Here is a 24,120-nt window from a genome sequence, read left to right on the forward strand (position 1 = left end):
AGCTGGTTACTAGGTAGTCACAGAACCATAAGAAGACAAGTAAAAACCATTAAGTCAGCCTGTATTTTGAGATGCTGTCAACATAACTTGCTTCTGACAGGTATTTCTGCACAAGATATCCCAAGAACAGTTTCTGTAAGTATTTTACTTGTCATCTTCTCATAAGATTGTAACTTGCTGGGTCTTACTCATGCTCAGTACGTTAAATAGTAACATGAAAACAAGCACACACTTCACATTACGGGCTTTTCAGTTCTTTGCTGACATTCCTCAGACCTTTCTCAACCCAGATGACAATAAGCCAGAGTTGTCCAGAAGTGCTTTTTCAGGTTTATGGATGCTTTCACAGATTTTAAGCTAAAGAAATTTTTATTAATAGCACTTTCATAGTCTGAAGTGCAACCTGTTACTGCAATCTCAGATTCAACATCAAGAACATCAGAAACACAACACATGAGAATAAAGGATAACAAACAAGGGCAGTTCAGTGAAACACTTCTGTTGAACACCTTCACTTGATGATCATTCCCAATGTGGAAAAATGCAGTTTTTTTTAATACCAGTTCCCACCACAAGAGGAAGCAGTATGCATTTCCAGTACTTCTGGCTGTGAGAACACACACCACAGCTATTCGCTGTCACACTGTTCTCTTCCACTTTACCAAAATATCTGAGAAACATTCATAAGAAGGGAAGCAATGCAACACTGAAAATAAATCCAAAATAGAACAAAACCCCACTGAGAATTAATACAACCAGGCTTAACCACTAAGTTTGTTGCTTCGTAAGTGGCAGCAAGTTACCACTCTGGAGCAGGTAGAACCCACCTGTCCTTTAGAGCAGGGCAGTTTTGTTCTGCAAACAAAGAACAGGTTTTTTTTTTTTGTTTAAACAAAGGCCAAGAAATCTGTATTGCATATGCATGGAGGTTGTTAATAAATTGAGAAAACACATAAAATGAACCTTTAGCACAGAAAAAGAAGCTTACTAAGCAGTTCTGGTCTATTATCAGACCTCTGAAGGTCTGGTGTAGACTCAAAACTGCATTTTCACCCAGATGTTTACATGCTACAGAAATACTGTTTTGTGCAGTAAAATCTTACAAGATCTCTCCAACCAAAACTCATTTATTCAGCTTCTCTAGGAGGTAGAGGAGAGCATTTCTGTCAATTCCAGGACAGACTGGCATCTTCTTTGTTTCTGACAAAAGTGCCATCTATTTCAGGTTTGGCAGAAGCAGGAGATTAATTTAATGCCTCAACTGCAAAAGTAACTCACTTATTGCAGAGAGAAAGAATGTGACACAAGTACTTCTGCAAAATTTGTAACAGAACCTGCCCAGCATCAAAGCTGAATTTTTAAGTTCTGCATCCAAGAACTACTCAGTTCTGATTACTCAAATACCAAACTGATGAACAAAGAGCATTAAAAAGCTTCAGCTATAACCATCTCTACCTAACAAACTTAGTGACAGAATGAAGAACATCTTCCCCTTGGAAGAACTCCAACATACTCTTGACTTGATAAAGCAAATCTAGACCTTTTTTATTTTTATTATTTTTTTAAACAATTTGCCAAGACTGGAATGAGAGATAAATAGAAGGCACAACAATTTTGCTTTTTTATACAAATACAAACTAAACATGAAAAAACCTCCCTATTTCAATAAAAAAATTTCACAAGTTCAGGAAAAGTGTTTTAAGAGTCAAGTTCTAGACATTTAAAACCTATCCCACAATCCAAAATTTTAAAGTGGTAAAACAGCAGTTAGAATTCTTTTCCGTGATCACGTATCAAAAGAAAAAAGATTCTACGGATACCCATTATTCCACTTTTACAGCGCCACAAAGAGAAAGGTGAATGTCAATTTTTCAAGTGGCAATATCTCCAGATCAGAGGATGTTCATATGACCCTCAAGGGATAAATCAATAGTTTTGCTTTCCTGCCCTTGAAATACTTGCCAAGTACTATGTTTTCCTACAGGCTCTTGAACGCATGCACGTGAAATATTATTCCACTGACTGAAATGCACCCAAATTCAGTAGAAGGGGAGAAAAAAGGAAAAACAAAAGACATTCTTCTAGGAAAGACCACCGGTACCAAAAAAAATCCAGTCCGTAAGTTTGAGGTGAGCAAGGAAATTCAGTTCTTTTCTTTTTAAAATCCACTTTTCCTAAAACGTTGTTCCACAAAGCTGGAATCTGGGACAAGGACTAGAAAAAATAATCACAAAACCATAACACAAACAAAAAGGGGCCAAAATAGTATCAAACGTAGCAGTCTATAACAGGCTAGGGCCACATTCCAAGATACCCAAGGCTGAAATTCACAAATCTGCAGGAAAAAAGGGTTTGCGCCACCACGTCAACATCCACGATGCATTCACTGGCGTTGCCCGATCCCCCTTCCAGCTCCAAATCCTGGCTTCTGGGACATTCCTCCACGTGGAGGCCCTCGAATCCCACCTCCCAGCCCCCCACGAGTGCCTCCAGGTCCACGTGGTCTGTTATCTCTGCGGTCACCCTCCCTGGCAGCTCGTGTTTTCTTCTCCTCCACATTCAAGCGCACCTCTCCCCTGAACATGATAGGCTGTAACAAAAGAAAAGAGGTACTTTCATTAAGGAAATATCCGTAGGTCTAAGTCAAATATCCTTGCAAATTCATCTCATATCCTCCTTTCCATCCAAGGGAAGTGGTTTTCAGAAGAACATTTCTTGTATCTTCTCAAGCCAAGCACAAGACTAGTTGCATACTCTGACCATAATCATTTTCTAGTAATTGTGAAATAATTCTAAGACCTAATGCTGAGCATTCTGACACTTTAAGAAGGATTTAAACTATTAACAGCAACCTAATTTCATTAATGTGGCAATCCAGTCTTCCACCGGAGTTTTTTTCTTCTTCTGACACATAAAACATTAGACCCTCTCTACTACCTTGCTATAAAAAGCAGAGAAGTTTTTCACTTTGATCAGTCAACTGTTTAGAGTTGCAGCAGCAAGTGCTTGCTAGATCGGAAATTTCAGTGAAATGAGAATGGAGATGAACAGGTTGGCAACATCCAGCAAGCCTCACTGCAGCCAGAGTTGAAGACCAGAAGACTTAAGAACTACAGGAATACGGATTTGGTCATTCCAAACAACTTATTCCAGTAGTTGCACAAACAAGACTGTGAAAAATATTGAAAATATAGCATCATTGGCACAAGTGCTTTCATCAAACGAGAAGTCTAGCTATTTAATTCTGCTGAACTGGTTACAGAACTAACAGATCTAAGGATGAAGTACATCACCTTGCTTTAGCCAGCAGCTATGCTGGACAAAGCAGCTGTAATGTGATGCTTTGACTTTATTGCAATAGCAGTGCAAACTCTCACATTACATCAGATAACAGACATCAGGTTTACCTTTTTACTAACAACCTACCAAACCCTTTAAAACTCATTTATAGCCAAGCTTATCCTGAGAAGAACCCTACTGTTTCTGGAGACATACTTGCCCAAAGCACTGGGGCCCACATGCAAAGCAACAGAATTTAGCACTGGTCAAAGCAGGGTAGGAGGTACGTTAAAGTACTTTTTCAGGATTTAAGTCTACATTAAATACTTTAAGAATGCACATGCACTGTAATTTATGCATTTACATGGGCTTGCAGGAAAGATTCTTGTTTCTCCCTCTCAATCCTTTCTTACTCAACTTCTGGCCAAAAAAATCCTCCTTGCCCACACAGGTCAAACTCTACCTTTCCTCCCTGAAAGGTATTCACCTGCTTCTTGTGCAGAGCTCAGCAACCTCTCTTGGGAAAAGCCTCTACAATGAGTAAGTTTTTAACTCACTGGAGTTGTTACCACCTACCTTGATGACAAAAGGCTGTCTGTACAAGTGCTGTACAAGCCTTAACATAGGAAGGAAAGACACCCCACTTACTTGAGAATACACTTGAAATTAGAAAGGGACCAGGAGGAATAGCTTTTCTTGTCAGTCACTTGAAAAACACTGCCTGTTATCAAAAGAGCAACTAATCACTGACAAAAAGCTTATTTTACCCTGTTGCTAAGGATCTTCTGGACTGGTTCAGGATCATCAAACACCACAAACCCAAAGTTAGGGAGCTTCCCACCACTGTTGATACGCAGTTCAACCACATTGCCATAGCCTGCAAGAGAAGAGCCAAGTTCTTGGGTCACACATTAGAATGCTCTGTTAACCACACAGATGGCCATAACCCCAAACCCCAAGAAGTAAAATAGAGCAGCCAACTTACTTTGGAAAAATTCTTTTAGTTCACTTTTATCCACATCATGAGGAAGGTTCCCAACAAATAGCTGGTGACTGTCTGGGTACCTCACAATTCGTCTAGTTTCCACATCACCTTGTTCACCCTCACGAACTTGAACATAAAAGTAAAGTTTGTTTAAGAAAAACCAGTCCACATAAACAAAAAGCTAGGCACAGTCAAATTAAATGCCTTACAAAAAAAAATCTGGAATTCAGACTGTCTATCCATTTACACATAAGTGTAAGCATCCCACACTAGCGGGTTTGTAACTGCTTGCTTTTTGTCACCTGACTGAAATCAAACACTGAATAGAAACCTGGATACTTCATTGAATGCTAAAAAATGCTCTACAGCTTTGCAGATTAAGATAACCTAGAATACCCATCTAGGTAGAAATATTCACCTACTGACAGTTGAGATTTTCAAAACTTTAATGACACTGATTCCCTACACCAAAGAGAAGGAAACACTCTTACAGTCTGTAGCTTTTCTTACTTGGTCTAGGACCCCTCTGTGGTGGGATGTTTGTTCGCTGCTCCCTCACTCTTTGATCCCTCTGAGGTCTCTGTGGTGGTGTCTGAGATTCAGGTTTTGCCTCAGGACGGGGCTGTATAAATTCAAAAAAGGAATTATCATGCAAGAATCAAACATAACTGTAGGGTTCAACTTTTAAGATCTTACTATGAAGTTACAGATAAAATATCTTGAAAATACAGAAAAGCCTAAATTTAGCTCAGCAAGGCCACAGATATACAGCTTATATTACAATAAAGTAATTGATTACAGACATCTTGTTCATCAGTAGGCAAAGGAAAAACCATTAGAGAAACTGCCTCTCCTGCTAGGGGGGATAACAATTTTTTAGACTACAGATGCAGTCAGTACTCTCATGACCATTCCCTGTTTTTCCTTCACAAGTAATTATTCCTTCTCAATACAAAGAACAGGGAATTAGATTTATTAAATCTATCACAGGACACTGTGATAGTCTTCAGTCTCTTCAAGATCTCAGACCATAATCAAATAGATTTCACTACATTTTTCCTGTCTCAACTTACTGCCAGGCAGTTTAGCACTTAATGGCTGTAGTTGCTGGATTCCTACCTGTGAGACCGGTACTTTCACAACGTGGGGTGGTATTCCTGATACTGGAACAGCTCCACTGGGAGGGAGGTTCTTACTGGTTACTGATGCCCAGGAAAAAGTCTAAAAAAAATGAAGATCGTAACTCAACTCCAGGTGCTTATATCTCTCCGAAAAAAATTTCAGATGACATAGCTAACAGACACAGGGTAATAGGATAGCTTAAAAGTTTTACTTGACATTCTGGATTCATCCTTTGAACTGCTCCAATTCAGAAGACTTTGTATTATAATAACAAAGTCACACTTTAACCTACTTCTGAAACCCACGTAGAATTGAAATATTACACAGCAGCAGCCTAACACCAAGTATCAAACAAGAGGCTGAAGTATTGCTTTCTGGAATACTCATTTGACTACTTTTGCTTCTCTTGACACTGAAGAGTGACAAAAGTCACATTTCACCCATTTTCCTGATTTAGCACATTGGTTACAGTCTGTTCAGAGTTTCAGAAGCTCTGTATACAAACAAAGAATTCTCACTGCTATCACAGTTCACACACCTACCGAGTTTACAAAGCCTTCCTTTACATCCTAATATCTTATTAGTCAAGCAGTTACTACTACCTATAATCTCAACTACCTATTACTGTATAGGAGCCAACAGAAAGAAGACAACTGGACTTTTAAAGAGTAACTTGGGCATGGGAAAGAATTAAAGCACTTATATCTAATTCCAGATACTTTTTGCACCAGAATAAGGAACAAAACAACCAGAGTATCACCAATGAAGCCACTACACCACAGAAAAGTGCCACCCACGGTCATTACCCTGGAGTCTTCTTGTACTGCAGGGGCTGGATCAGCAGGAGCTGGAGAAGGACTCTTCTCTGCAGTTTCTTCTGGAGCTGACTCCTCCAACACCGGCTCAGATTTTTCTTCCTGCACCTCTGGCTCAGGTTCCTGTTCAGGTTCTGGCTCTGGCTCAGGCTCTGCCTCCGCAGCTGTCTCTTCCAGGTGTTCCTCAATGTCATTGCTATTATCACCACAAAAGAGAAACAGAAGTAGTATCATTTTGATTAGATCACTGGGTCACAAGGAATACTATTTGTTCAATACAGAAATCAATCACATTGCATTCAAGAGGAAGAACAACACTAATCTGTCTAGATGAGGCTATACTGCACAAGCATGCAAGTCTCACATTAGCACGCAGACCATCAAAAGCATTGCAGCTACAGAAAATCTGGTGTCCCTGCATTCAGCCTAACAGCACTTAAGTTTCATCCGTCTTTCAACTGTCAAAAGGGACAATGATGAGTAGCATTAAGTTCATTTGACTTGTTTTACAAACAGTCTGTATTACACAACACCTGACTTAATCTAATGTAATTATTACCTGACAGCTTGCTCATAATAAGCACCAGTATCATCAGGAACAGCCTCAGGTGTCTGCTGTCTTTCCTCAGGTTCCTCCCCTTCTTCCTCTGATTCTAATCGAAGTTAGAAAAAACACACAGCTTTAATATTCAGTAGAAGCCCAAGTCATCTTCTACAACATGTATTTGAAGTCTCATGTTTCCTATTTGTGCTCTTTAGCATATCAAGACATGACATTAAACATATTTCCTTATACTTATGCTATCATTTAGGTTACTCAGTTTTGACCAAGGTCTAAAGTTTTCTGAAGTATTTGGAAAAGCCAATTTGTAGCCTACAAGTCTGATTGCTATTGCTCAAAAAGAAGTCTTACAATTCTTTTAACACAAACAGAATATGCATGAAAAATATCAATTGTCTGTATATTACAGATCTTTGCTGAAGTATAGATAGCATAGTAAAAGAAGAGTAAAACTACAGACAAGAAAGAGACCTGGAATACCATGAAGCCTAATGCTTTAAGAAAATAATTCCTCTAGTCTGGGAATAGAGCACTGAAACAGACTCAGGAACAAATATGAGCAGAACCACAAAGGATTTGCCTGTACTTACCCTCTGGAGGCTCAGTGTCTGAGTCACCAAAAACCTCATCTTGGTAGCGGAAGATATCATTGTGGACATAAAACTTGTTTGCAACAGATCCCTAGAAGGGCAAAGGAAGAAACTGATTCAATTGAATCAACTGAAATAATGTAAAAAGTGAAATAAGGTAACTATCTCATATAGCAACTCATCCTTTTCCCACTTAAAGGTTAATACAAATTTGCCCCCTTTAAAAGAAGTCTACACTATTCAGAAAAGAATAGCATCATACTAGCAAGTCAAGCATGTATGAACCAAGAGGAAGAAATTTAGTGCTTTTTATTATGATAGCTGACAAAAACACTGACAAAGTAGGAGCCAGAGCTCTCTGTGATTTGAAGCATCTATTTTTCAGTTTGACCTACAGCTAAGAATTAAGTGATCTTGCAATCCTTTTTTCACCACCATTTTCAATTATTTGAACTATTTTGTTCAAAAAAAATGCCTATTTTGAAGACCACATTAAACAACAAGTAAACTATTTAGAGAATATGAAAATCTGGATCCTTTGTCTTCGAAGGACAAAGTGTTTTCCTCTTCCCACTAGTACTTTCCTGATACAAGGGCAAGTTCCTAGGAGGGCAAATCGAAGAATGAACTTTAAAACGCATAAGGAAAAAGTGTGTTGCAAATACCTAGTAGCCATAAGTCAAGATGTTTACATCTTCAGTTATGATGTTCTGGATTAACAGATCCAGAACATACAGAAGCAGGGATATTCCTTAGGAATCTCCAGAGTATTACTACTGAATTGTGTGGTAAGCTACCTTAGACTCTAACTCCTCAGATTCCAACAGTGAATCAAAAAGGCCTCAGATCCTGACCTTATAGTGTAAGCACTGTAATAACTCTGTCACTCAATATAGCATACCTCAGGTGCAAGCACAAACGTCTGCATGAATCTGCGCACTGGCTGCATGTTATTAGAGAGCTCTCCCATCACCTGGACTACAACACCATCATTGAGGGTAGCATGGGCATCCACATGACGGATCTTTGTGTGGCAGTCCTTGAAGTTTAATGACAGCACCTTCTTGTGGATATCCTACAAAAGGACAGAATACAGGTTACACTGCGAAAGCCATTTCTGCTAAGTCAGCAGCCTCCAAAGCAAGAAAACAAAACACTCTGTTTTAAATTCTATTTCTAAACTGTAGCAAGCGAGCTTGGCAGCATTCTCTTTGTTTTGCTTTGCAAGCAATTTTATTTTATTAACTTTACTAAAAGGAAGCACATCTTGCTTCACTATTGCTGTTTACAATTAGGCAGTTGTTTCTCCCCATTTTCTACAGAAAGCACTTTGACAAAGTGAATGAATCACAGCTGGATATCTGCCTCAACCCACAAAGGAGACCAGAAAAAGTATGAAATGACACTAAGTTTTTCCAAGTACTTACAGATTGCCCATAGACTGCATCAGCTGGTTTTCCATTAGAATCCAAGCCACCATGGACATAGGAAGAGTTCTTTCCATAAAACCTGTTGGAAAGAAGTTTTAAATATTTGTTGTGCAACAACACAGCTTCTACATTAGGGTGCACTATAATATACTATCAAGCAAGTATTTTTTTCTGCCTTCATTACTGGAATAAAGCCATACAATTCAAGTGTCACTAACAATTTTTTTTGATCAAAGGAGAAAACAAAAATACAAAGTTCTCCTGTGTAAGCTGCACTGTTCAGGTCTGTCAGATACCCAAGCACTAATAGTCAAAAACAAAGTCTCTTATAGGAAACTAGATGGTGCAACCCTGTTCTCCTTTTCCTGTGTAAGGGCTATAAAGTAACACAGTATCCTGAACACATAAGACATGAAAGGCTTCCCTCAAGCTCTGGTTTAAAGCTTCAGCAAGGAGCAATAGCAGTTTTTGTTCATGTACAGTACTGAAAGCACTGCACATAAGCCTCCGATTTTATAACTAGAAATTACAAGCTAGGAAGTCAAACATCATGGGACTGCATTCTGACAGCAGATTAAAAAAAGGCTAGAACTGGAATCCACAGCACGTCCTAAACTTTCCTCCGACCCAAAAGGAGGAGGTCAGCTGTCCACTTAACTGGAAAAGTATCTGAAAAGCCTTTTGAAGGCTTTCCTGAGACTAGAAGGAAAGTTTCAAGAGTTGTTTATCTACCACATCAAAGCACAACAAAATGTATCTTCAAAAACGAGCGTAAATCCTCAATGTAGGATACCTATCAAGTCAAACAGGACCATTTTGTTTCAATAACAGATTGTAGTTTGCTGCACATTCATAATTTGTGTGATTTCCTTTAAGCAGCAGCCAGTGGTATGACATACCAGTATAGGAGTACATGCCTTTTTCAGTTTCTCCCCTAGTCAGGAGGCATGGTACCAAGACAAACAAAACTGTTTAAGTAATGTTTATCCAGCTTTCATTTATACTGATTACAACTACAAGCAGCAAGCAACATACTGATTTACTTTTTTTTATTTAGAATGAATCTAGCAGTATTTCAATAGCAATCAGAACAAAAGTTTTTATAGCTCCTCTAATCTTCATTATTCGTGTTTTTTAACCTAATTGATCAAAACTGAAAGCAAACTACACCCAGAGTCTGTCTTGGGTAAAGTACACTTAAATGCCCAGATCTTAAATTTGGCAAGCCAAATCATGGGAATAAGTTTATTCATTGATTTAAAAAAATAAATAAGAAATGCATACAGAAAAAAAAATCAAGTGAAGCAGAGCCTTACCTGTGCAAATAGTCAGGTGCCTGGTTCAGCAGAGTATAGTACTGCCTCACAAATTCCCGCCCGACCAGCAGGGGACTTGGCTTCTCCATCACCATTTCTTTGGTCAACTGAAAGCTAAAGAAAATCAAAAGCTCCATAAAACACTAGCATTTCACATCACTGTTAAAATACTGAAAGCATAAGCCACATAATCACGGTGGAAAGCACACACGAAAACCTGTTAGCAGTTCCACCACAGTAAGCAGTTTAACCGATGTTTTCAGAGACATCAATCCTTAGTGCTGAGGAGGACTGCCAGGGAGCAAAAACCAGTGGTGGGAGAAGCTGCACAAGCAAGGGAGATTACCTCATAACACACCACCATGTAATCATCCTTACCCTCAGTAAAATGCAGGTAGCAAGCAAGTATGGTTCTTCAATAGGATTTGCTAAGTGGCTAAGTCATTTACAGTTGATCCAAGTTCTACTTACCTCACTTGACTTCAGAATCAGAATTAAAAGTCAGATGTTCCAAAGCAAAGCCTGTGCTACTGTATTAAGGGCATTTTTAAAAGGTCAGAAAGAGTCCAATCTATTTTTGTCAGTAGTGCAGCACTCCCTGCCTGTGAGTGACAAGTGCTGTAGAGGAATATCGGATTATACCAAAATTACTGTGCTACTAACAGAAACGTATGCTGCTTTTCCCTTACTTTCCCTGAACTCAGCAAGTTACCTATCACTTCCATCTGAAAGATCAAATACCTAGGCCAAAGGACAAATTGATCTAGGTACCTTCTACCCAACTTCAGCAAGTCAGTAAATTACAAGAAAGAAGTATTTGCAGGTAGACTATACACATATCCCTTCAGGCCAGGTCAGTCAAAACAAAGCACATTCCTGTTTCCTTCTTTTCAAGCATTCATGCAAGCTGTTCAAACTCATACAAGACAGATTGAAACTGGAAAGAGAATGTAGAAATATGCTCTGGCATCAGTGCACACAATTCAGGTGTTTCTGCAAATCCAAAATAATACAGTACCAACTTGAGCCCCAGGAAACCACCACTAATTCAGAAGACAGCATTCACTTAGCTGCTTTTTCTTAATACTGCAGTTAGGTTCAAGTGGCAATGTTACCTAAAGAAATAAACAATGGAAATCAGACTAAGCAGGTCCTCGAGCAGAGAGCAATCCAGATGGAGTCTGCAAAGCACATGCCATGGCAGTTACGCTGGGACAAGTTTTCTCCTGTCACATAGCAGCACCCTGTAGCCAGGGTAAACAGAGTTGCCCACAACTATCACCTGAACAAAGCCAGGGGAAACAGACTGCCTTTTCCATGTACTTGTACAAAGCCTCATCCCGTTCACCCTAGGATCTTGTCTGAAATTCAAGAAATGTAGTGAAAGCTACAAGCAAAATCTTTAAATGCTAAGAACAGGTAACAAATTGTAGCTCCAGCAGACAGAGGTGACCTACCAGGTTAGGATATTACATCAACAGCTTCAAGTGCATTGTCATGTATAGGTCTGCAAAGGAAGCTAAAATCACACTGCAGGATGTATGAGGAATGAAAGAACAAAGTTTCAAACCCCCCTCCCCCCCCAAAAAAAAAAAAAACAACACAACACAAGAGGAAGCATGGAACACAGGATTTTGCATAAAGCTAAATCCAAACTAATCTGGTACCTTTCTTCCATCTCTAACTCCGGTCTAACACAAAACATGCTGTAAATGAAAGACACAAGGCAACATTTAAGCAGTGGCAGAACATGCCAATAATGTATTTGAGGATGCGATTCCACCCAAACCACCAGCAGTGGTCAGCGTGCATTGCATCCAGAGATGCAACACGCTAATTCCTACCCTGGGAGGTATGCAGCTTCAGGTTCAAACCAGAAGAATGCTATTACTACAGCAGAACTTGATACAGCTTTGCATGCATTGATGTGTACTGTTCTGCTTTTAAGAGAAAAAGAGATGAGTTATTCACACCACTTTCTCTTTAAGTTTTAAAACAAAGCCTACACATTCCATCTCTGAAATGCACTTCTTCCTAGTTAAATACAGGGGAGAAAGGTCTGACATGCTCCAGAAGATGAATGTATACCCGAGCTCCTGCTCGTTCAGTAGGAAGTGTGTATATCAACACCGTACAAGGAAACACTACTTACGTGACAGCACACAGAGTAAGACCAAACATGACCTAGAACTAACAAGGGCTTTTTAATAAATCAAAAAGCTTTGTTGTTTGGTGGTATTCAAGAGCTAATTGTGGAGAAAGTGCTATGCCACGGTTGGGCCTGGCCTGCAGGAAGTGCTCAGATTCTGCAGACCGCTTTCATTTTAGGAAGTTCCCAGTATTTGTGGTTTTGAAGCCTTTGAATCGTAAGCATAGTGTCCGCACATACAGATGTCCGAGACTGAACACAGTCTGAAGTAACCTGAAATTTATGAACTTGATTGCCTTCTAGTGCATGTTAAATTAGATCCCCACTAAATATCAGACAGTAAGAAAAACACAACAGGGCAAGTAAGGATAAGCTGTGGGTACCATGCTGATTTCTTAATTTCACTTTCTATTTCCTGTAAAGCACTTGTGAAATACGATCGTTGCAAGCAGCAGAATGACCCTGAAGCAGCTGCAGTGGCAGACAACACCTTCACTTTTCAGACTCAGCTTGGCTTACCAGGCAATGCAAGACTCAATCGTTCCACAGAAGTTCAAAAACCTTGCCCGTGCTGTGAGTTTACAACTGGAAGACCAGTTCTACCATATCCCCTACACTGAGTAGGGCAAGAGCTCCACATAAGACAGCACACACACACTCCTTGTTCACTCTTCTTTCCTTTTTCTAGGGGAAGTTGGGGGTGTAGTGAATGAATTTCATTTCTTTACAGACTAGTTTCCTCTAGAATCCAGCCACATCTCTACTGATGTCCAGAGAGATTTTCTGCACAGTTCTGTTAAAGGAATCAGGCTCCTTTGAGAATTATTTTCCAATTGCTTCTTAGAATAGGAATGTACAAAGCTGGATTTCCTCACAAAATGGTAAACTGTTACCTGCAGGACTTGAGTCAGAACAGCTCACTACCAAATGCTCTTTCAGATTTGTCCTCATTGAAAGACTCCTCACCTGCAGTAACCCACCAGCACTCACATCATCTTCTGTGCTGTTCTGACTTGTCCCAGCACTACGCTGAAGACATATGGGAGGTAGTGGCTAGTGGTTATGCCATATTTACCAGACATACTCCTACTGCAGAGGGTAAAAAAATCTCAGAACCAACTCTTCCCATGGAAAGAGGTGGAATAGCAGAGTGCCCAGTTCTCATTAGGATCTGAAAAGAAATGGGAAAAACCTCTATGTGACCTAATCAGGGGACAACAATCTGTTTTTACTCCTGCTGCACCTGCTGTTCTGCCAGTTGCCATCTGTTCTTGAGCCCCAGCCAGCACAACCTGAATGATACAAGCCAAGCATCTCCAGAGAATATTTGCTCCCTAGCACTCATGAGCTGTTTGTTACTTGCCTCTCTATTCCTTGAGCTTAGAATAACTGCAAATATTTTATACTACATTTCTACCACACAGGTCATGATGGTAACAAATGTTTGAGCTGTCACTGCATTACTCCTGATAGCAGTTTATCCAAATAGTGTTGTCAATTGAGATGAAAGGATGAGAGATGATAGGAAAAGCTGGAAATCGGTGAGATTCATTCAGAAATATGCATTCATGTTCCATATATGTAAAACACGGAGTAATTCAAATTATAGCAAATATATTAGAACAATTCTGCAACGTAACAGCCCTTTCCTTAAGCCAGGAGACTTACAAATGCCTCCTTTACAGCGGTTATCACCTGGCTAGTGGAAAATTCCACCATCTGTTACAATGCTCCTACTTGGCAGGAAATCAATGCCAGGCACTGAATTTCTAGAGTACAGTTATGTAAATTAGAGCCATTTATGTAAATTGTGTATTAGCAAATTTAGGTCCAAGGAGCATATTAGCATGTTAGTATTAACAGAATTAATAGGGTCAAAGAAAATCTAGTATTTTCTCAGACTGCTATACAATTGTGAAAGTGAAACATCGGCTGTCTAAACTTTATTTTTGACTTTTATTCCATACAAGAAGCAGTCTGTCAAAAAACCCCCAGAGGTACTACAACAGATTGTAGTTCTGATTGAGATATTACACAGCAGACACAAGGAACAATCCTATAGCAGTTCCACATGCTCTCTTTTGGCTGTTGGTGTGCTGTAAGACAAGAATGTAATATCAAATGAGCCTCTCTACAAATTGGTGCATTTTACAGAAGAAGTAGTGTCATTTCCCCGCCACCTTTTAATTACAGGTTTAACTAAGATATTCTCACAGAGCTGTTACACTGCTTCCCGACACCCTAGTCAACTTCTATGAAGTACAATTCATATCTTTCATTTCTAAATCTTTACCCCTAAATATACAAAGGCAACTCTGACAATATAATTGATACGCTCCACAGATGAAGATATTTTTCCCCTTTAAACCAGAATGCCAGATTTCTCATGCAATTCTACTTCCTTATTTTCATATCAATCATTTCCTTAACATAGAAGGACTTTGAGAACTTAGAACACCCAGAGAAGCTCACATGGAAGAGCAGCATCTACATCTAAGTTTCACATAACAAAACTGGCAAAAAAAAAAAAAAAGCAATTTTGCTGGACTTTAAAGGTCTGGTCAATAATTAACATGATTGTGTAATTAAGTGTCATTTAGGATTTCTGCAGGTTCCTTAGGAAGACATAGAAAGAGGTGGGGATGTTCAAAGCTACAAACCATTTATCTATATGGAGTAACCAGCATTAGAAGCAGTTGCTTTGGACAACAGAAAAACAGCCAGTACAAATGAAATAAAACTCCCTAGCATTTTGTAGGTAATGCCTGCTAGAAACATAATGCCTGCTAGAAGCATAAGTTAAATCAACAAAGGCAAAAAATCCCATTAGTTCCCCCTCTCCACACATTTTACGTGACTGGTGGTTGCTACTGATGCTGATTAAACAAAACCAGGGCAGCCGGTACCTGTGTGAAATGAGATACAAAACACTGCAGAGCGAACAATGCAACGCAAACAAACCAAACTTGCATCACTCTGCAAATTCCAGAGCCTGTCTCATCCGGGGATTTGTATCATACACTAGCTTTCTCTCAAGTAGGATGAGTAATGTAAGCCTTTTCGAGGAAATGCATATTTAAAACACTACAAGATACCAGATACACTGAGATGCGAGATGCCCTTCTTTTAATGCAGCATTAACCATCTGAGGGGGAGAGGGAATAAAGAACAACCCCAGTTGTTAACTTCAAGACCAAACCATGAAGTGATGAAAAAGCACCTCAAATAGCTAAGCCACAAAAGCTTCAAAGCACTAAGCTCCTTTAAAAAACAGGTGTTATTACTGGTGTCACATGGATGAAGTACAGCATCACAAGGAGCAGTATCACAGCAATACAGCTTGCATTTTATACACAAGCCATTAGTTACCTGCCAGCAGACAGCTCTCTTTTTTGAGTTTTGACAGATCCAGAGGGGAAACACTGTCTGAAAAATCATCTTAAGAGGTAACAAGCCATAGACTGAAAGCTACACGATGGGATAACTTGGCCAAAGAACAGTGAAACATTTAAAGACTGAATTTGCAACAACACATCATGAGGTTAGGAGTATCCAAATTAACAGGCCATAGGAAGTATTGACTACAAACTTCCAGAGACAGGTACTCCTCAACCAAGATCAGAGCAGTGTGCAGTCCAAAGTATCTCACACAGAAGAGCCTTTATTAATAATCTTCAAGATGTGGATCTGGATACTTAATGCAGCCGTTTCTCCACTGACTAATAAAGAATGGCATCTTCCATCCAACAACCGTGCTGCCTACAAAGAAGCAGTGCTTCTGTTCACAGGGTACCTGAGCCAGGAGCTGGAGTCTGAAAATCAGACAGCAACTAGAATGCTCCACCCTTGGGTAAGCATCAGTGCTTCATTAACATGATACTGCAGAAAGGCAGAGCAATACCTGAACCCTTTTCTGAAGCTCTTTGAGACATACTGATGAAGGACTCTGCAGAAGAGCTATGCGTTGTACTAACTAGAAGACAAAGAATTAAGAAAACTGAATTAAAGATGAACTATTTGGATAATTTGATTCAAAAATAATCAGGATAAGAAGATATGATAAGAGTTATGTTTAAAATTGGATAAAAGTAGTTCAGAATTACATTCAACGCTGCTCATGCTAATGCTGAAAAACCACTGCTTGCCAGTGGCAGATGGGAAGTCTTACCCAGCAGCAATGTACAGCCCTTAAACACTGCAAGAATACAAATAAACAAACCATGAATTGCTGCAGAAGAGCTGTCATTCTAGAAGTCAGCCTGTGTTTTTGCTAACAAACCTAAGTGTGAACCACAAGTACATGGATGCGATGGAGTCTGCCAGCTTCCAGTCAACATTCAGTGTTTCTTGTATTGTTCAGCTCTGCCAAGCAAGAAAGAGACAAACTGGTGATTTTTTACTGCTATTATTCAGAATTTACATGAACAGTGACCACTTCAGAGGAATACAACTTCAAGAGCATTAAGATCAAAAGCAGAGAAGCTGAATACAAAGAGAACTACCTAAAGTGTAAGTATGGCACAGTGATCTGGAAAATCAGATACTATCCTAGTTAGGAACACAAAGGCCCACTTGCTGTCCAAAGACAAACAGTAGATTAGGCCCTGTTTAAAATGGAATGGAGACAGAAGTGATCTAACTTTGAATCTTAAAATAAATTGGAATTACACTTAAATGTTATCGTTAGAGTTTCTCAACAAGTATTCTTAGCCTGTCCACAAAACACTTTCCTTTCCCTGAATAGAGGGCCTACTTCTGTTGTGGGTTCATGTTTTTTTCTATTTTCAAATCTTTTTCAACCATCTTCCAATTTTCTATCACTTTGTATCACACAGTCACCACCTCTATTCAGTGAAAACTGCAACATCAGTGATACACAGGAGACTAGCACTTTGGCAGAAGCAGCTAAGCATTTGGGTTCCTGCTTAGAATTAGCATGGAGAAACAGGTTTTATTGCAGAGTTAATGTTGTAACAGCTGCCCCATGCCCATGACCCAGCAAGGGTCACCTTTCAGTCATCAAGTTCAGACTGCAACTAGTGTATTTGCGTTACTTTTTGAAAACTTCTGCTGTTCTGTATCACAGGAGACAAACATTCAAACTCCAAAGATAGATATCTAAGTTATTTCTTACATTACCAACAGACCAAAACACTGAGTTTCACTGGCAGTTTATTGCAATACTTTTATTTCAATAACATGCACTAGAGATTTATGATAGGGAAATGTGAGGTGTTTGCTCTCCATTCTCAGATGTCCTAGCATGGCTCTGCACCTCTCAACAAGTCATCACAATCCACACTCTTTACACAAAGGAGATGCAGAAGCTCTAGAAAGCACACATTAAATTTGCTATTATTCAGTATTTATTGACCAGAAAATACTGGAGCACCAAGCTAGACATCTTAATCCCTCTGGTCTTCCCAGATGCCCAAAAGGCAAGAGAGCTCTGAATTGATGGCTACTTTTCTAAACCCCTCCTGCAGAAGGACTGTGCTACTGACAGCAGACTTTGTACACGCAGTCTCAGAAGTACAAACTGAATTTCAATTGCTGTTTGGGGGACCTTCATGAGATGCTGTAAAGGTCAGCTCTCACCTGCGGCAGGTCTTACCACACACATCTGTAAACAGCCAGTGTTTTTGTTTTTGGAACACCCAGAAATAATTTGGTCATCCTCCAGTAAGTTACCCCCAAGACAATCCCAACAGCCTCTACATGTACCAACTCCCCTGAATCCCTTTTTCTCTGGATGTACAGTTCAATTACTGAACACTTGTAGCCAGGTATGTTATGGTAAGCAAACAGCTCCAAAACAAATGGAACATGCCTCATCCCTTCGCCATTTCATACACTTTTGGGGGCTGCTTATATCCTGCTTTAATTTTATGAGGAAAAGCTGAAAATTGTCTTGGCTAGGAAATAAAGCAAGTTAAGCAAGGCTACTGCAAGGGACCTGATGTAAGATAAACTATGATAATCTGCCCTGAGCATAACTAGTTCAGATCATCACAAGATAGCTGTGTTGCATTAAGCATTACAGAGAAGACTGGCCCCTGTGATTTGATGGAAATCACAAGTTAATTCCTCTTCAGGATGTGAGTTCTCCCAAATCTCAAAGCCTTGAGAATTCATAGAAATATTCCTATGCCTCTTTTAATCCTAAAATCAGGTCCTCCCAAAGAGGCCATCTCCTACACTAGGTTGAAGGATTTCTATACCTAACTGGACCTATTCTAACTTCCCTTTCACTTAGCCTACGAACAGAAGTACTGTTTTTCTGCAAAGCTACATTTCAACCATGGAAATTTTACCTTAAAGGCCAGTGACAGTCTGAACGGTTTGTTCACTGATTTTGTTAATGAAAATTAAGTCAGATTTATGTTCATGCTGCACTCTGAACTGCTTCACTACGAAGTAGCTACTTCTACCCTATGATTTTGCCATTAGAACAGGTTTTGTTTTGACATCCAAGAGCTGCTCCAACAACTCAATGAAGTTGGCAGCAGATCCAGTCATCTTCTCTTAGCTCTGCAATTTTTCCATTTGGCTCCACTGCAGCTTCTTAAAGTAAAAAGCCAAAGTTACTCCCAAGCACTCAGATGAAGCAGATTAGAACACCTAGCTACACAGATATTACAACGAAACAAGCACACTCCCGCTTGGATTAAAGTCACAAGAATTAAGACTTGATAAAATATTTTCTGCACACCAAGCAACAGATGCCTTTAGGAGCCAACCATGTCACTTCTGTTTCAGCCACAGAAGACTCTTAACCACCAAATGCAGACTGGTCCTAGCAATTAAGGCTGATCCATCGTGGTATTATTACTTTAAGACATTTAAAACCAAAACAGATCAGCATAATAGCCGAAGTGAAACTAGAAACAGTACAGGGCAACGCAGAAGGAAATGGATGATGGCCACCCACATTTTAAGATTCAGTATTCCACATTTGCCTCAGCAAGGAATGTACAAATCTGTTCTAAGCCTCAGAACTGACAGCTCACGATCTCCGAGCTCTCAGAGCAAGTATTCCACCAGCTAGGCCTTCTGGAAGAGGTCCAGCCTTAATATAGCTAAACTAGGGCTCCAGACCTATATAATACTCACTGCCAGCAAAGTATGAGGCATCCTTTTAGATTAGCTGAAGATTAGGGGGCTCATTTGTTTATTTTGGTTGGGGGTAGCATTTTTTTCAAGTTTTGTTTTTCCATTTGGTCTGTGAAGTATCTGGAGATTACCAAGTCTATTTGCAGTTTCAGCACAAAGTTATTAGTTTCTTCAAATCAATTCTGGAAGTTTGACAAAGGCACCTGTAAAAGATATCCACCCTTCTAGGCAAAACTATTACTTCCACCTCTGGTTTATTTCAAGCACAACAGACTACAGCCAGAGTAGCAACTAGTACCACCCAACACCACGCTCTACTTTGATTTCCTCTTTGATTTTGCTTTCATCACACTACTTCCTTGGAGAAAAAGGCTCATTTCTAGTATTAAAACTACAACACTCAATTCAAGCTTTTTCTAACTCATCCAATAAGCCATTTACGTTAATCTCATGACTGCTCTCTCAAAATTACTACTGTTATGAACAGAAACATCAATGTGCACATACAGCAACACCATTTGTTTTATTACACTTGCATTAAAGCACGCTCCTCAGCATACACTATTACAACAGTCCACAAGGAGAAGAAACGCTAGCTTTCTGAACCAGTTCTCAGACATACACCATTCGCTTTCAGTAGTGACTGAGGGTATCAAAACCAACATCACCTTGCAAAATACACTAAAACCAGGTGCATCTTGCTGAAGTCATTTTTAAGGGTGAATTCTGATAGCAAACTCAAACTTTTGCAGTACATTCTCAAGAGACCATGGGTAGTAAGTGCACAAAAACCAGGACTACAGTGAAGAACTTCCTGTTTCATTAGGTGCCTGAAGGTTTCACATTTAAAAATTGGTGTTCAAACCCAGAGTACCATCAGTTGCATGACAAACCGCGTTGATGCTGCTGTGTCAGCAGCAAAAAGAATAATAGGGCAAAGCGGTCCTATACTCACAGCACACAAAGCTTTCCCACCATCTACTTTTGGTTTTGTTTCTTAGATCGCAGTGTCACCAAAAAAAAGGGAGGAATCCCTTCTGGTGATACTGATGTTTACATTTGACTCGCATGCACAAAGGAAATTTGGTCTGCCTGGTCTTCTCTTTTACTTTCAAGTACATTTTCCAGCCTTCAACTAAATGGGTTCATACTTCAACAAGTTCCCTTTCTGGGGCTAGCTCTTATTCTTTTATTTCCCACAACTCAAGGGAGACCACTATTCAGTTGGATCTGATGCATACAAGATTCTTTTAGAAAGATTTATATTTAAAGATGTACATTTACAAAGGCTTCAAAGCTGACGTGATCCTTTTTCTAGGACGGTGCAGAACTCCACTTGCTAGTGTGTTTTAACTCTGCCTTTTGGGAAAACTCATTTTGGAACATGAATTACTAACAAAAAGCCTAGAGATTCTCTTCACAAAGATGCTCTACTACTGGGGTACAAAACCCCTAAGCATGTAAATACTTAGAAGCGGCCTTCAGTTTAGCTATATGGCCTTCTACTTTTTTTTTTTTTTAAACTGAAGCTAAATTTCACTTCATTAAGAACACCGACTGTAACACTCCTAGAAAAGGTGAGTGAGTCCAGTTTACAGGATGCACCCATATTACCTCCAGAATCAGAGAAGTATCACAGAACTTCTATTTTTTTTTTTTAAGTAAAAGTCTCTCTTTATAGAAATAGAATTTAAAAAAAAATGAAAACTTGGTCAAAATGAAAATTTCAGAAAAGAATCCAAATGCAGTTTTTGTTTCCCAACTTCTTCACCCCCTTCTCTTTATGATGGCCATCCACAAGGTCTCGTTAGCACCCACCACGCACCGCATTTGATTTGTGGCACCTGGGAGCGTTAGCTTTTGGAGCTCGGTGGCAGTGTCCACATTTCCTAAAGCTGTCACTTCTGCCTGTGAGAGCACAGGCTAGACAAAAATAGCATGCACTGAAAACATGGCGGCTTGCTACAAACGCTGCTTTCAACCAATTGTGGGGGGGGAGAAAAAAATAAATCATTTTCTTTGGATGGAGTAATTGAGTATACGTACACAAGCCTTAACAAAAGAGGTCAGCAGGTAAGCGCGTCAGGAATTGGTAATGTATCAGATAAAACAGCTCGAGGCTGAAGCGCACGTGAGAGATGCAGGAAACCTTCCCGCTGTGGGGTTTTCCTTCCCTTTCTCCCCCCCCTCAACCAGGGCACGGGGCGCCCCGCGAGGGGCCGGGCAGCCTCCCCGCAGCAGCCCCTCGCCTTGCAATCCCGGCTTAATCCCGGACCCAGCCAAGGTCACGCAGCGAGCGGGGCCACGATGCGCGCCCCCCTGCCGGCTCCCTCCATCCACCAACCCCACGGGGGCCGCCCCCCTTCCTCCCCCCTCTCCCCTTACACCCCATCCCTGCCCGGTTTTATCCCAAAAAAAAAAAAAAAAAAAGAAACAAAAAACCACAAACCCACCCTCACGGACACAAGGCGCGCGCCCAGCCGAGAACAAAGCTGGCGGCCCCGCGCCCCGACCCGCACCACGCGGCCCCCCCGCGGCCCCTTCCCAGCCCCCAAAACAACCCCGGGGAGTCCCGAGGGGGGGCCCGGACACCCCCACACCCCCCCCCCCGGGCAGCCTCCGGGGGCGCTGCGGGCCCCAGGGGCTCCCCCACTCCCCTCAAGGAGCCTGCCCGCGGTATGGGGGGGTGGGGAACGGCCACAAGGCCCCAACAGGCCCAGGGGGGGGCCTCGCGAGCGCGGCCGCGGCCTCCTCACCCCCGGGGGGGCCCCCCGGTCCCCCCTCAGGCCGCGGCCTGCGCCGGGGAGGGGGACGAGGAGGGCACGGAGGGGCCCGGCCCCCTTCAGCCGCCCCCCGGGGGCTCCCAGCAGCCCGCCCGGCGCGTCCCGGGCCCCCCCCGTTCACCTGCGGGCGGAGCGGGACGGGAGCGGGAGGCGCCGCTTCACCACAGGCCTGCCCCGGCGGACGAGAAGCACCTCACGCAGCGGCGTGCTCTGCCGCCGGCTGCATATATCCGGCGCGCAACCTAGCCCGGCGGCGGGAGGATCCACCAATCAGAGCGCGCCGCTCGGCCGCCTTCGGATGCCGATTGGTGCGCGAGGGGGAGAGGGGGTGGGAGGCGGGGTGAGCGGCAGGTCGTGTTACCAATCAGGTGGCCTCGCTGCGCGGAGAGGGAAGATTGACCGACGCGCTGCGCAACCAATAGGCAGCGGGATTCTCGCTGAGGGGGCGGGATGAGACGTGATGGATCGCCCCTCCGGCCAATAGAACGACACTCCCCGCGCTTCTAGGCGCGAAGGGCGGGGGCCGCCCTGACGCGGTAGTGTGGTTGAGGCGCGCAGCGGCGCCCTTGAGAAAGTGCTGGTAAACCCCGTTAATAGATAGGGGCGGGACAATGCGCGGCACGGGGCGCGGCGGCCAATGGGAGCTCGCGGCGGGCCTTGACGGACAGCCAGCCTCCGGCGGCCTTAAAGGGCCAGGCAGCGCGCGCGGCGTGCCCCGCACCACCCCCTGCTGGAGGCGCGGGGGGCGCGCACAAAATGGCGGCGGGGCCATGCCCAGCCCCGGGCCTGGCGGTCACCACCCCACAGCTCCCCCTGCCCGGCCCCGGGAGCGCCGGCGGGAGGGAAGCTGGCAGGGGCTGCCCTGAGGAGAGCAGGGCAGCGAGGAAGCCGCAGTCAGCCCCTAAAATGATGCGTTATCCCTTTGTGTACGCCCCATCGCACCCCACACGTATCAGTGGCATGAAGCAAATATAGATTTAACCCCCTAAAAATGCCTTCCCCCCCCTCTGTTGCCATATCCCCGGGCTCAGCCCGACCTCTCCCTGCTGTGTTGTGCAGAGATAGAGGCTGGGGCTGGCGCGGGGCCACGCACAGCACTGATGTCCCCCCCTCCTTGCTATTTATTTATAGGCAGTGCCGCATCGCAATCTGCCAGCCCATAAATCAGGGGCTCGCTCGTCGCAAAGTTTAACGTGAGAGCGATGACCCAGCACAACAGCTAAAATAAACCCCGCCGGGGTGATGCCCGGCGTCCCTCCGGGAACGGCGGCAATCCAGGGATGGGAAATTCCTTTGTATGTATATAATATACATATAATAGCAAAACAGCAAGGTCCTATCGCATTAAAATCAAAGCCCCCGTGGCAGCCTGCTAGGAAAAGCATTTGCATCATCTGCTCGGCTCGTATAATATAAACTCAGAGTGCAAGAGTCAGCCAAGGCCAGCCGAAATCCCCGCACGCAGCTCCACTCAGTGTGGCAGCAAATAACCATTTTTTTTTTTTAATTATTCTTCCTGCTGCAGGTCAGGCTTCTTAACAGGAAGATGTTGAAGCCCCACATGTGGTCAGGAAGCAGCACACCCCACGCAGTGCCACCGGCTTTCCTCAGCCCGTCTCCTTTCCTGGGGACCCGAGCTGCAGAAACCCAGCTGCTGGCCCCAGCCTCCTCCACCTTCTTCCAGTTTGGAAGAGAGGAGCCTGTCCTCCTTCAAAGGGCCAAGCATGGCCCCAGCCTCCTCCACCTTCTTCCAGTTTGGAAGAGAGGAGCCTGTCCTCCTTCAAAGGGCCAAGCAGCCAAACAAACCATACAGAAACACCCTCGGGGGCCAGCACCCCTTCACTCAACCTGCTCTGAAGTAGAGATGCTCCAGACAAACCCCTCTCTCTTTCGATAACCCCATGCCAGGGCATCTCAAAGCCTCAGAAGGCAGAGAACGGAGCTCTCCCAAGCAGCCCACCCGACCCTCCTGCCCC

General features: G+C 42.4%; 1 protein-coding gene across 3 annotated transcripts; it reads right to left on the reverse strand.

Moving 5' to 3' along the window:
* Positions 1–1,520: 1,520 nt before the first annotated feature.
* On the reverse strand, positions 1,521–22,384 carry G3BP1 (G3BP stress granule assembly factor 1). Of its 3 annotated transcripts, none has more exons than XM_084295361.1 (12): positions 22,266–22,384; positions 10,100–10,213; positions 8,781–8,862; positions 8,255–8,428; positions 7,354–7,444; positions 6,761–6,854; positions 6,193–6,397; positions 5,384–5,485; positions 4,775–4,886; positions 4,265–4,390; positions 4,047–4,177; positions 1,521–2,590 (listed from the first exon to the last, which is right to left on the reverse strand). In XM_084295361.1, the coding sequence occupies exons 2-12, from the start codon at positions 10,192–10,194 to the stop codon at positions 2,384–2,386; spliced, it is 1,419 nt and encodes a 472-aa protein (XP_084151487.1). In that variant the 5' UTR covers positions 10,195–10,213; positions 22,266–22,384; the 3' UTR covers positions 1,521–2,383. The 3 variants fall into 3 exon arrangements, with proteins under 3 accessions (XP_084151487.1, XP_084151486.1, XP_084151485.1); XM_084295360.1 differs by lacking the exon at positions 22,266–22,384 and adding an exon at positions 11,118–11,200 and having other exon boundaries at positions 4,047–4,156; XM_084295359.1 differs by lacking the exon at positions 22,266–22,384 and adding an exon at positions 11,118–11,196.
* Positions 22,385–24,120: the final 1,736 nt, after the last annotated feature.

This window comes from Netta rufina (assembly GCF_964035555.1).
Source record: "Netta rufina genome assembly, chromosome: 14".
In the NCBI taxonomy this organism is placed as follows: domain Eukaryota; kingdom Metazoa; phylum Chordata; class Aves; order Anseriformes; family Anatidae; genus Netta; species Netta rufina.

Excerpts from the sequence above, each read along its gene's own strand:
- G3BP1 (XM_084295359.1), bottom strand. The coding sequence starts at position 11,161 with ATGCTGTCTTCTGAATTAGTGGTGGTTTCCTGGGGCTCAAGTTG. Across the intron at positions 4,178-4,264 it reads ACTAAAAGAATTTTTCCAAA|AACTTGGCTCTTCTCTTGCA; the intron begins GTAAGTTGGCTG and ends GTGTGACCCAAG. Across the intron at positions 2,591-4,046 it reads AGAAGATCCTTAGCAACAGG|CCTATCATGTTCAGGGGAGA; the intron begins GTAAAATAAGCT and ends CTTTTGTTACAG.